This window comes from Typopeltis vanoorti, chromosome 16 (genome assembly GCF_054136105.1).
Source record: "Typopeltis vanoorti isolate ZY-2024b chromosome 16, IOZ_Tvanoo_1.0, whole genome shotgun sequence".
In the NCBI taxonomy this organism is placed as follows: Eukaryota; Metazoa; Arthropoda; class Arachnida; order Uropygi; family Thelyphonidae; genus Typopeltis; species Typopeltis vanoorti.
In genome coordinates, this window is record NC_143564.1 from 79263581 (window position 1) to 79277916 (window position 14336).

Here is a 14336-nt window from a genome sequence, read left to right on the forward strand (position 1 = left end):
GAATGAGTTTGAATGACGAAGTGAACTGTATGGGAGCAATGGACTGCATATTTGAGTGGTTATGGTGTGAGTTGCTTGGAGAGACTGCTGCTGGGAGGTAGAGAAGTGAGTACAGAGAATGAATCAGATCAAGTGGGAGTGATGTAGAAGAGCAGGAGAGATTGAAGAGGCGGTTATGAATGAGGAAGTGAGTGGCATGAGTATGAAAAATGAGAGAATGGATGTGCAAGAGGAACAGGGAAATGGGGGTGGGGGCTCAGGGTGGACAGGGGTACACACCGTGAGAAAGGGGGATGCTCCAAGAGTATGTGAGAGCATGTGTAGACATGCTCTCACATACTCTTGGAAAATGAATGGGATGATCTGGGATCAAGAGGAAACAGTTAGAATTGAAGAGGGTTCTAAAATGAATAAGCAAAAAGGGAAATGGCCCCAGTCGAGCATGGAGAGATCACATTGAATGAGTGGTATCAGTGGAACTAGCTGTAGATCCAGGAATGAGCTGTTGTGTTTGTATACAAATGCTAGAAGTGTAAGAAACAAGGCAGATGAAATGGTTGCACTAATTGAGTCTGTTCACCCAAAAATTGTTGGAATAAGTGAGACATGGTTAGATGAGGACGACATCCTGACAGGAATAGAGATGGAAGGGTGTTATGTGTTTTGTGATGATAGAAGGGGTAAAAAGGGAGGGGGAGTTATGTCCATACAAAGTAGAGATGCAAGAGAAAAATAGTGCAGTGGTTTTGAGGCAGTATGGTGTGAGATAAAAATGAAATACTTGGTTGGATGTTGTTATAGACCAGGTAATGTGGATAGTAGTGACTATGAAATGTATAATCAAATTAGCCAAGCAAATAAGAAAAGAGTGATCATTATGGGCGATTTTAATTATGTTAATATAGACTGGAATAATGAGATAGCAACTGGAAATAAAGAAAATGAGTTTCTTGAGTTTTTGAGGGATAACTACCTCCGACAGTATTTAACAGAGTGCACACAAGGATTAAGGATCTTGGATTTGGTCATCACATCAGAGGATGTAATTATAAATGAGGTGTCAAATCACCCACCAATTGGTGAGAGAGTGACCATGAGGTGATTACCTGTGTGGTTGCCAGCAATGTGAGGACCTCTGTAAGAAATGGGTATATGTGGAACTACAATGGAGGGGGGGTCGAAGAGCTCAGGGGACAGCTTGCGTGTTTAGCATGGAATGAGGAGTTAGCTGCAAAAGACATCAGTGCAGCTTGGAGGATTTTCAAAAACTATCTAGTAGATGCAATGTTTAGTTAAATAAGGTAGGTGTGAAATGGATGAATAAAGAGATTAAGAATGCGATACAGAGAAAAGTGCATTATGGAGGCAGCATAAGAGAAGTGGAAATAACCAATTCCATGAGGATTACAAAGACCAGGCAAGGCAGATGACTTGGTTGGAGAGGACAGCTAAAGTGAGGTATGAACAGCAGTTAGCTAATGAAGCCAAAAAGAATCCTAAGGAGTTCTTTTGATATGTAGCCAGCAAAAGAAAGAATGATTATGGAAGGATGACATTGATTGGAGAAAATGGTATAAAGACAGCTGTTGCAGAAGGTGTGGTGGAGATACTTAACAAGCAGTTCATAAAAGTCTTTCAATCGTGTGAATGTGACTTCATGGAGAGATTGAGAGTAGTTGATGATAGTGAGGAGAGACTGACTGTAAGTGAGCAAGAGGTGTATGAGGAGTTGAGCAAACTAAATGTAAATAAGGCTGTGGGACTTGATAATATATCACCACGTATTCTGAAGGAATGTGCGAGGGAGTCGATGCCGGTTTTGACATATTTTTTTAATACTAGTCTTGCACTGGGTCAAGTTCCTAAGGAGTGGAAGGAGGCAAGATTGTGCCACTTCATAAAGAAGGTGATAGAACTCAAACATCAAACTATAAGCCTACCTGTAGTGTCAGGTGTTGTGGTTAAATTGTTGGAGAAGCTTGTGAGAACTAGGATCCAGAATTGGGTTGCAACAATGGTATTATCTTTGAGACAGCATGGATTTGCTAAGGGGAGGTCATGTTTTAGTAATAGATCTTAGAGTGTTTAGATCTTAATATGAAGATCGAAACGTTGAGAAATTAAAATAGTTATTTATAACATGGTTGGAAAGTCCATAATTTCTAAAATGAAAGGTGACCGCTTCCTTAGAGAGGAGAAGGATACACAGTAATATACTTAGATTTCGCAAAGGCTTTTGATAGATTGCTGCATGATAAGTTGATAGTCAAACTAGAGCGGATGGGTTTGGATATTAGATTGGTGCGTTGGATTGGAGACTAGCTATCTGATAGGTATCAACAAGTTGTGTATGAGGGAGCGATATCCAGGAAAAGGAAAGTCACTAGTGGTGTGCCTCAGGGGTCTGTTTTAGGGCCATTACTGTTTAACTTGTATATTAATGATATTGGTGAAGATTTGGATGCAGATATTCGGTTGTTTGCAGATAATGCAAAGTTGTGATGAACCATGAAGAGTAGAGAAGATGTTGTGGCCTTACAAGAAGACTTGAATAAATTGAGTAATTGGGCACGGGAATGGAGATGTCAGTTCAATGTTGCAAAATGTAAGGTTTTCAAATTTGGAAAACATATGGGATGCAGAATTTATACTTGGTGAGGATATATTGTTGGAGTGGAGAAAATAAGAGATCTTGGGATGATAATGGATAAGGATCTGAAATTTATGGAACACATTTCAAAAATTGGGAAGACAACACAAAGGCTTCTGGGAATGATGCAGAGGACACTGAATTGTAGAAGTAGGGAGATTCTTCTACTTCCAGGTGACCAAATCTGGACACTATTGTGCCCAGATTTGGTCACCTGGTTTTCAGAAGGACAAAGAGATGTTGGAAAGGGGCCAGAGGTGACTGACTAAAGTAGTTTCTAACCTCTGGAATGTTGAGTATGAGGAAAGATTGAGAAGATGCAGCTTGCAGAGTCTGGTGGCCAGGAGGAAGAGGGGGAGATATGATAGAGACCTAGAAGTTGGTAAGGGGTTGTTATAGAATTAATGCTGGAGAGGTTCTACAGAAAATAGTGGGAGATCAGGGGAGAACCAGAGGTCATCCCTGGAAACTGTATAAAGAGGGTGTGAGTAGGGGAGTGAGAAGTAGGTTGTTTTTTTTTTTTTTTTTTCATGCAGAATTGTGAATGATTGGAATGCCTTGTCTGGGAATGTGGTGTCTGCAGAGAATTTGAGTGTGTTTAAAGCATGGTATGATGAGCTGTGTGTATGATAAAAGAACCTCCCAAATGAGTCTGACTCCATGTGGTCTTGGGTAATAATAATAATAATAAGTCTAATATTCTGGTTGTATATAATGTACACTGCTTGGAAAGAAGTCAACAGACATCATACTGTGAGGAACAAACAGCCATGGCACCCACTTAATAAGATGTAGGACTTCTTTTCACTGCAGCGACTCCATCAGTTCAACAGGCAATACTTTCCACAAGCATATGATAATGAACAATGGGAATTTTGGACAATTCTTCCTGTAGGCATATAATGAGGTCCTGGGCTGTTGTGCAGCATACGTCCCTTTACGAAAGTCAAGAGATGTCCTCCTACCAGATGCTCCAATTCATCCCACAGATGTTCAGCAGAATTGAGATCATGGCTGTGTGGAGGCCAGTCAAGTGTGGTGACATTCATGTCCACAAACCACGCAGTTACAGTTGCAGACTTATGACATGGTACATTGTTTTGCTGAAAGAGACGATGGTCAATTCGCTCGAAATGGAACAAAGCATTAAGCATTGCATTGTCCAGAATGTTTAGATACCTCTTTGAATTCATTGTTGTGGCACCACAAATAGCAAAAACATACCATCACAATGCCACCTCCAAATTTCATAGTTGGTGTTATGTACTTTGGTAAGAGACGTTCATCTGGCATCCGCCACACCCATATACACACACACACATCCATATCCATCTGCACAGTAGAAGGTCTAGTATGATTCATCACTCCATAACACAGCTTTCCAAGTTTCCATATCTCACTGTACAAACTCTTTGCACTACTGAAGATGACACTGCATGTTGGTTCAGGTAATGAGGGGCTTGCTTATTGCAGTCCTACCATGGAAATGCATGTAGTGAGCCTCGGTTCTGAATGTTTTTGTGCAGATTCGTGTTCCAGTCAATACCTGTAATTCCACGTTCAACGTGTTGGCCAACAAATGCTGTTTTTTACATATTATCCTTTATAGCACCCTATGGTTATATTCAGCGAGTGTGGTGAGTCATCAACTACAGGTAGCACTTATAGTTAACTCCCTGCGCTTCCATCTCAGTATGGTATCACTGATTGTTGAGCTGGGATGACCCAATTTGTTGAACAGATAGGCCTGCAACATAGCATCCTATTGTATTACTTCTTTCAGACTCCATTAGTTCCCTTCACTCAGCCAAATCAATGCAACTGTGTCCAGTTGCACTGATTTGGGAGCTTCATATATTTGTCCAATTTATACCGGCTACAAATACTTGATGTTTATATGCCCCCATGTACCTTTCCCATGTGTATGGGTATCTGTTGACTTCTTTCTAAGCAGTGCATTTGCCTACATAATTATGTGTAAGACCTGTCATTCTTCATATGATATGGATGTAGTAAGTGCTTCTGTTGGTGAATATTTTTCTACTACTGAAGACAAAACTACTTCATTTAAATTGTCTATTTTGTTGAAGGAGGAATTGAAGACTAAGAACAAGCTTTGGACTGGTAATTCAGTACAGTAATTGATAATTTATCTGCCTTGGTCAGCCTACACACAGAGAACTAATAATGTTGATAATTGTTTCAATTTTGGAATGCAGTTTGTGGTACCTATAAGAAATTATTTTTGGCCATTATTTTTTTCACTGTTACTTTAAGTATATTAAAATAGTTGAGTTAAACATCTGTATTTTTACACATTTTTAAATTGATAGAAAGTGTGAGTGAAATAATTATTTAATTAGTAGTTACAATGACCTATGTATGTAGTATGTTTGGTAATTATTTTGACTAATTTCTTATTAGAATTCTGACAAGTTAAAATATTTTGAGATAAGGGTTCTTGAACATTTGAGTCTGAAATCAGTAATAGCATTTCCTAAGGACGGCGGGGTTATCAATTTAGCATTTCAAAAAAGAGATGTGACACATAACAAAACATCAATAGTAGCATGCAATATACTAACATACAATTTTTGTCAAATGGAAAAACAGTAATGAGAATAACATCATTAGCAAAACTATGGATGGTATTAAAGGTTAGTGACAAAAGTACAATTATGAATAAGAGAAAGAGCAAGGGTAGTACAGAGCCCTGGGAAAGTATGACACACAGTGAACAACCAGACTGGAAATTGGCAAATGGGCCTTTGTGCCTAACTCAATCAGATGTCCTGATTGAGTCAGGACATCTGATAGACATCTTGGTAGTTACTGGTTAAGTGATAAAAGTAAACAGTTGACTGTTCATGATTTTTTCCATTATTTTTGATACATTTAGAACTGATACATACTGACACTGACACTCTCATAAATTGCATAATCATTTGGATCAAATCTATGGATTAAAAAAGCAAAACAACAACAACAACAAAAGACTAGGAAAGAAATCTAAATTTGACTATCTTTGTATCTGCACATTCTCCTTATATTTATCAGGCAGATATCTGATAGATTCATTTAAATTCATGTGGGATAAAAATCACTGGTTCAGATTTTGCTTATCGTAAAAGACATTGAGCCTTTTGTTCAACTGTCATCATCTTGGCACCTGTTGATTAAATGGGATGACATGTATGCATACAAAAAGATGTAACCAATTATCTTAGCTCTTAGCCTACAATCAATAGTTTTGTTTAAAAATTTTATTTCTCTTTTAAAATACTGTTTCATCAATACAGAAAGTCTGTATCGATGAAAGCATCTGGAGAATTAAGAAAAAAAAAAGCCTTAAAATAGGACATTCACTAATATTGGAGTTCTAAGGAAAATTCAGCAAGTGAATATGTAACAAGGGGAACTATTCTGAAAAAATTATTTGATTAAGATTGCCAATCAGATATTTGAATGGATTATTGCAGAAGATGAAAGTATAAAGCCTTATTACATTTGCAATCTGGATCAGACCTATAGATTATAAAAAATTAAAATAAATTAGTAATGAAATCTTAATTCAGTTGGACTACCTTGGCATCATGTACATTCTTCTTATAATTATAAGAGAAATATAATTTCAGATAAAAATTTGAAATGAATTGATTCTTTCTAATAACCATATATTGATGTGCATCATCAATTGATAAGCAAATTCTGTATTGTTTTCTTTCTTCTTTTTTTTTTTTTTTTTAATAGTGGATTTGTATTCCTCAGATTACTCTGTCCAGCTATTTTAAATCCGCGACAATTTAATCTTATAAATGGTAAGTATGTTGATTTTTTTCATCAACCATAGCATTTTCCTAGCCTGTAATGCTTTCATTTATATTCATGTTATTTATGTACATAAATAAAACTGTGCTCTTTTTTTTTTTTTCATTGAACTGCTGGTTCAATGAAATATGCTAATTTTATCTATATGCTAATTTAAAGAGCTTGTATGAAGCTTGCCATGATTCACTGAACAGTGTCAGTTTAAAATTTTGCATCAGACTTTATTCACTAAGGTTTTTTTTTTTTTTTTTTCTGCTCCAGGTTTCCAAAATTCCAAGTCAGACTAAAAAATGAATTAAATATATTGTATCAAGTGTCATACTTTAAATTTTAAATTCCCACTGCACATTACAATAAAATCTGTTCTGCATATACTGGAAACAAAAATAAGGGAATCCAAAAATATTATATTATACAGCTGAAATGAATCAAGAGAAAAGAACAATATTTCATCATCATCATCAAATTCCTGCCATGTACCCTCAAGGGGTGTACAGGATATGATAGTACTACATGAAAAATTTACATCATTACTAACTTCCTATCTACAATTTTCCTCCAAATCAGTCTGTTACTTGTCAAGACTCCGATATTATCAGATCTTATATTTCTATCATCTAAGGCACTTTGTACTGTATCAATCCACCTATATCTTGGTCTTCCTCTGGGTCGTTTTCCTGCCAACCTGGCAGAGAACACTTGTTTTTGGTAATCTTTCTTCGCCCATTCTGTTTAAGTGACCATACCACCTGAGATTAGCTCTGCTAACGCATTCCTGGATGCTGACAATGTCAAGTTCTTTCCTAATATCCACGTTTTTAATATGATATTGCCATTGATGCCATCTGTTCACGCCTCTGATCTTTCTCAGGCCTCTCATATCTGCGGTCTCTAGTCTTTGGTCAAGTGTTTTACTTCTGACCCAGCTCTCAGATCCATAAGTTAAAACTGGTTTGAACATTGTCTTGTATATACCTAATTTAGTGTTCCGACTAATTTCTCTCTTCTTCCATATGAATTTATTCAATTGACTTCCCACCATACCAGCTTTGCTGATTCTGTTGTCTATTTCTAAATTTAATTTACCATCTTCACTAAAAATCGTGCCTAAGTAGCTAAAATGTTTTACTTGTTCCACAGGTTCTCCATTCACAACACAGTTGACATTTTCAATGATTCTGCCTATTTTCATTGTCTTTGTCTTTTTATTGCTGACCTTCATACCATATCTGTTACAACAGTTATTCAATTTAGTCATGGAATCTTGCAGACTTGTAGTGGATTTATTTTGAATCATAACATCATCTGCCTAAAGCAAAGAGTAGACATTAACATCTCCAATTTTGGTATCATGTTTAATACCACTTTCCTTCATAATGTGATCCATATAGATAATGAATAACAGAGAGGATAATGTACATCCTTGTCTCACACCAGATTTAACATTAAACCATCTTCCTGTACTTCCTTCAATTCTAAACTGCTGACTTACAACTCAAATAAAGACTAAATATTGCTTGATATAATGCCCCATTGACACCATATAACTGTAGCGTATTGAATAGCTTCTCTCTTGGCACCTTGTCATATGCCTTTTCCAAATCGACAAAACTTAAATACAGATCTTTGTTATATTCCCATGCTTTCTCGACTATTTGTCGTAAAGTGAAGATCTGATACTGAATGCCTCTATTTGGCCTAAATCCAGCTTGTTCTTCACCAAGCTTTTCTTCCACAATTCTTCTCAACCATTTCTCAAGTATACTTGCATAGATCTTGCCAGGAACACTCAGTAGGGAAATACCTCTGTAATTCTCACACTCAGTTTTATTTCCCTTTTGATATATGGGTACTATGAGAGCTCTACTCCAATCATCGGGAATTCGTCCCTCTGTTCAGAACTATGCAGTGCAGGCCACTGTAACTTTTATACCACCATACTTCAGCATTTCTGGTCGAATATCATCTACTCCTGTTGCCTTTCTACATTTCAAGCCTCTGATGGCTTTTTCTACTTTAAGTATGGATATGTATTCCTGACTGCAAGCCTGGTCAGTGTTTTTTACCACTGTGCTGTCATCACTGCTTGTTTCATTTAGCATATTTTCAAAGTAATTACTCCATACTTCAAGGATATCTTTTTCTTCCATTTTCATGTTACCTTTATCATATCTAACTCCTTTTGCAGCACTCTTTCCTCCATTCTTAAGCTTCTTCAACAACCTCCCGAATATTTTGCCACCTTCTTGATATTTATTTTCTATATTCTTGCCAAAGTCCTCCCATGACTTTTGTTTAGCTAGTTTTACGCACTGTTTAGCATTCTTGCATTTGTCTCTGTACTCTCTAAGAGTACAAGCTGACTTATTTGCCAGGAACTTTTGATATGCTTTCTTCTTTTCTTTCACTGCCTCTTTAACTTCCTGTGTCCACCATGGAGTTCTAATTTTTCTATCCTTGCACACAACTTCACCACATTCCTCTCTAGCTGAATCAATCAGGGCTTTCTTCAAGGCTTGCCACTGAATCTCCAAGGTTTGATTCCTGTTCTCGAACTCTTTCATTTTTTTTTCCAATAAACTTTGTGTATTTTTGTCTACAGTTCACATCTGAGAGCTGGTCAACTTTTATTTGCTTTAAAACTTTCTTACATGTTATTCTTTTCAATATGAAATTCTATTTTATCCTGCTCAAGACTAAGTAGTGATCACTTCCAATTTCAAATTCTCTGTGCCCTCTGGTGTCCTGCACCAGGGAGAAAACATCACTATCAACAATAACATAGTCAATGAGACTTTTCTTATTCCTTGCCTCTTCTTGCCATGTGAATTATGTCCTGAGCAGAAATCCAACAAATATTTGCCATGATTATTAGCTTTGCTCTTTTCTCCAAATTTTCCCAAAACATTTTTGTATGTCTGACAATCATTTCCTACTCTGCTATTTAGATCCCCAACAAGGACCACTTTTTCATTGTGTCAGTTGCTTTTTCTAAAGCCTCAAAAAATTCCTATAATTTTACCTTAGTAGAACCTTCTGTGGGACCATAGGCACAAATAAGTCTCATTGTCCAGTTCCCCATTCTCATATTTGCCCACATTACTCTACTTGAGACTGACTGCCATTCAAGAAGATTAGCCTCGTATTTTGTGTTGAATACTATGGCTACTCCTTCTTTTCCTTAATTGTCATTGCCTGAATATAACATTTTGTATTTATTGCCCAGAAAGATCTCACCAGTTTATGTCTTTTTTGTTTCTGTTACACCTATTATGTCGATCTGTTACTTATCTAATTCCTCAGCTAGCTCCATTTCTTTGCTATTCAGGCTTCATAGTACCGATCTTTAACTCTGGTGATGTTGAGTTGGGGTGTGTTTTCAGATTTGTTCCAGGAGCTGACTTTTCGCTGTTAGCCCTGGTTCCCTGGCAAAAACAATGGGGGCCTTGTTTAACCGGGCGACGCCCCAGCTGGCATGAAATTTTGTCATGTTGTTGGACTAAACAACAGTTTCTCTCTCTCACTTTTGCTATTCATTATTATCTTGTTCTTCTCATCAAGGATTAACTGTTTACTTATTTTGGTTTCACTAGTTTTTTCGTTTTGCAAATGATCTCTCTCACTTTATTGTCTATATTTGTTCACGTGATTAGTCATTATTTTTGCATTCCAAATGGTATTTCAGTTTCTTTCTAAATTCTTAATCCTTTCATTTAAATTATAAACAGCTAACTCTCTTCTAAATTGTTCATTTTTATAATTTGATTTTGTATATCTTTTAATTGTTCTTCAAAATCTAGTCACTGGGAAGATGCCAGGAAATTATATTCTTGTTTAATCCTTTAATCCAAGTGTAAGTAAACAAAGTCACATGCAAACTTTGTTTGTTTACTTTTGGATAAAAGGATTAAACAAGAATGTAATTTCTCTGCATCTTTAATTTATAACCAAGCATCTTTAATTAATTTTTTCTGCATTGATTTAAAAGGTCCGCACGGTTAGCCTCACAACCATATGCCCGTGAAAGGAGTGTCCTTGGTTCGATTCCCATCACTGATGTGAGGAGCTTAAGGATCTTTCTCAGCCATAGTCAAGTTAGCCGGTCTTGGGTGTGGACAGTAGGGTTTTTCTTCCCACAAAGCAGGCAAACCGGCCTTGAGAACTGGACACCACTACAGACATAGATACACCAAGGCGTAGGGCTGACCACCTTATCCTGAGAACGGTTGGGGTCCGATGATATAAACCCTCGACACCGCAAGGTAAAAGAGGGGAAAAGGAAAATGAGATGATGAAATTTAACCTTGCTATCTTCCTGGGTCTCACTCTCTCTCTCTCTCTCTCTCTCTCATATATTTACAGATGAGAGGTTGATAAAGATTGAAACTAGTCTGAGTAGTGACCCATCCCATAATGTTTTACATTGTGGGATACCGAGGCAATTCTTATGAAGTCAATAGCTTGTGTATACAAGGAAAAGTATAAAGAGTCATAAAGCCATTTTCTGCCCACTTTCACTTGGGTAAAGGATTAAAATAAGAATAAAATTTCTTGTCTAGTATAATATACTTTGTAATTCAGCAATAAAACTTTCTTATCTGTTTGCTCACTTGGGAAATAGGATTAAAAACCAAGTTTATATAAAATTACTTGGTATCTTGAATACATACATATATATATATATATATTTCTCCCACACATGAAAAGCAGAAGAGCCTATAGCAAACAAGTGTCATATGTGTGGATAATGTCAAAAGTAGACTAATTTGTTGATCTTCTTAAACTTTTGAAGATTGTAGTCTTTTGGAAATGCTTCATGAAGGAGACTGTTCTACAGAATGAGTCAGAGGGAATGAAAGATGATTGGGATTCACTGGATTGGCGAGTATGCAGTTCCACTGTAAAGGAATGTTGAGTATTTGTTGCTCAAGTTTATGTACATTTAGCAGAAATGGGAGACATAATGGATGCAAGTTCTGCTGAATGATGGCCTTGGAAATATCTGTAGATGAGACACAATACAGAAACTGATCTTCTATGGGAAAGTGACTGAAGAGAATCTGTAAGAGAATTGTCATTAATCAACCAGACTGCATTTTTCCTAAGATCTCCCTAAAAAAAATTTTAGGGAGGTCTTAGGTGCAACACCGCAAACATTAGCACAATATTCCAACTTTGGTCAGATTTGGGATTTGTACAGAGTAAGAAACTGTTCAGAGAAATACCATCTTGAAATCGTGGAAAAGGATGCTAAGTTTTTTTTTTTTAAGCTGATAATGCCGTTGAAGTGATATGATTGTGCCAGGAAAGGTTTATAATAAGTGTCAGTCTGAGAAGAGAGATTTGGTCTTGACTGTTGAGCTGAGATTATCAAAATTAAGTGGAGAAGATCCGAGATCTTTTATGAAAAAACAAGCAAAACTGCATTTTGGAAGCATTGAAGTTGACTAGGTTGCTTTCACCCCAATCAAGTATACTGGGGAGATCAGCGTTCAGGGTACTTATTACAGATGATCTCAAAGCTTCAGATATTTGAACACTACAAGGCTTGTCATATGTGCTATCATCAGCAAAACTCTGAACAGGATTTGCAGTCAATGAGAGTAGGACCTATCTAAGGGACACTGGCATTGACAGGAAAGTCTGAGGAGAAGAGAATGCCATTCACCATTACACGTAGGGATTGATCTGAGAAAAAACTGGCAATCCATTTACACAAGGATGAAGGTAGTCCAAATGATGGAAATTGTTGAGAAGCCCTCAATGCCAGATCCTATCGAAAGCCTTGGAGATGTCAAGAGCAACAGCATAAGTTTCTCCAAACCATTCCATTCCATGGAAAGGTTTGGAGTTTATTTTATAGTATAACCAAGTGGAAAAACTTTCAACAACTTTCCATGTAATAGGTCCATAGGTTCATGTCGTAGGCCAGATCTCCTTTGATAAAATCTAGGCGAAATCCATACTGGTGGTCACTAATTAGATAGCATTTCTCAAGGTGTGAGAGTGTCATGATGAACATTTATCTCCTTTGGGGATGGGGGGGGGGGGGGGGACTGGCTGTATGTGAGCTTTCTTCCATGCTGAAAGGTGGATGCCAGATGAGTACAGTTTAATGAATAGGTGATAGACAACAGGTGTAAGTTCAAGAGCATATCTCCTGAGCACAATGGGTGGAATTCCATCATGTCCAGCTGCCTTTTTGGTATCCAAATTATTCAAGATTCTTCTGGTGGAAGGTTACAGGAGGCATGAGATGCAGTGTTCTAGGCAGAGAAGGAGGAGTTGATTTGCCATGCTCATACGTAGGAGTTTGAAAAAAAAATGAGGCCAAAACATCAGCCTTCTCTTTAGGTGATGTTACAATGCTACCATTAGGGCAAGATAGAGGCGATATTACAGATGAGCAAAAGTTGCACCTGACAGCTTTGGCAAAGAACCTGAAGGCATGACTGTGATAGGCACAAGCAGCAAGCTTTTTCTGCATTTATCCTTGTTGAATTTAGACTCTTCCCTTTTAATGATGGTTTTACAAGTGTTGCAAGCAACTGTGTAGGCTATGAGGAAAGCTAATGTTTTGGTCTCAAGCCACTTATGAAAGGCTATTTGCTTTCCTTGGAGAATCATGATTTAGATGTGGGTTGGTAAATTTGAACAGAGTAAGAAATGGAAGTATCCATTCCAATATGGATTATTTTTTTAACAAGATCACAACAGGTATCTGGATCTGAAGAAGAAGTAATTCCGAGTGTTGGGTGAGTGAAGAAGATTGTTTGGAATTCTCCGTTTTAAATCATTTCTCTAAGGTTTAGTTTTTTTCTTCTGCTTTGACTCTTTACAAAACTTGAGAATACTGTTTGTTTTGTTTTGTTTTGTTCTGTTCCCTATTAGGGGGTTCATTTATAGTCTCACTATTTCATAGTTATCACTTTCATTTTCAAATGCCCTCTGCACTTTATACCTTGTGACACTATCTCTCCATGCAAGTTTATGCTTACTTGAATTGAAAGTGGGGTTAGTAATTATAATTCTCTATCCCAAGTAGAAAATCAGTTTACAACTGCTATTAAATCTTCCCTTCCCTCCAAAATTTTGTAAAGCATTTTTCTATGGTTCATTTCCTATTCTGCTGTTCATGTCTCAAGTAACCAGCTTTTTTGTCAGTAGTCATCTGTAATAACTAAAAAAAAAAAAAAAGTATTCCTCTCTTAGAATTTCCCTTTTTCATATTTGCTCACATCATTATACTTCAAATTGGCTACCATTCATGAAAATTCTATCTTCGTCTTTAGTCGTGAATAATGTTGCCTCTCACTTCATTTTCTTGATCTCATCTTGTTATGGTCTTCTAAATCTCAGTAACCATTTATGTTAACACTGTAATTCTAATGCATGCTCCACCTCTTTTTGTTATTATTATTATTAAACTCCAGAAAGTTAACTGACTCATCATAGCAAGCCTCATTCGGTCAGCAACATATCTGTCATACTAAGCCTTAAACTCATTCACATTACATTCTGATAAATACATTCCAATCACTTTCTTTATTCTTCATATTAAAAAATTATCACCATTTTCTTACAAAACTTCCAGGAATGGCCTCTCATTCTCCATTCTTCGTATAATCCTTTCTGCATTAATTCCATAAAATTCCCTCACCAACTTAAACATTTTCATCATATCACTTCTCTCCCACCTGTCCACTAAACTTTACAATCTTTTCTTCTTTCTTTAAACAAAATTCTAGCATTAAATATTGTTTTAATCAGTCACGTGTGACCCTCCAGAATGTCTTCATCATAATGAAACCATAATTTGCACACTGTTGTCCATGTGTGGTCTGCCAAGGCTTTGTAA

The 14336-nt window shown here is 36.8% G+C and overlaps 1 protein-coding gene across 6 annotated transcripts in view; it reads left to right on the forward strand.

Moving 5' to 3' along the window:
• vap (RAS p21 protein activator vap) overlaps positions 1 to 14336 on the forward strand; it is a 689463-nt gene that overhangs the window by 581049 nt on the left and 94078 nt on the right. For all 6 annotated transcript variants that reach the window (XM_090406565.1, XM_090406568.1, XM_090406566.1 and 3 more), the window contains one exon: positions 6401 to 6468. In XM_090406565.1, coding sequence (XP_090262691.1) covers positions 6401 to 6468 — 68 coding nt within the window. The remainder of the gene's footprint in view (positions 1 to 6400; positions 6469 to 14336) is intronic.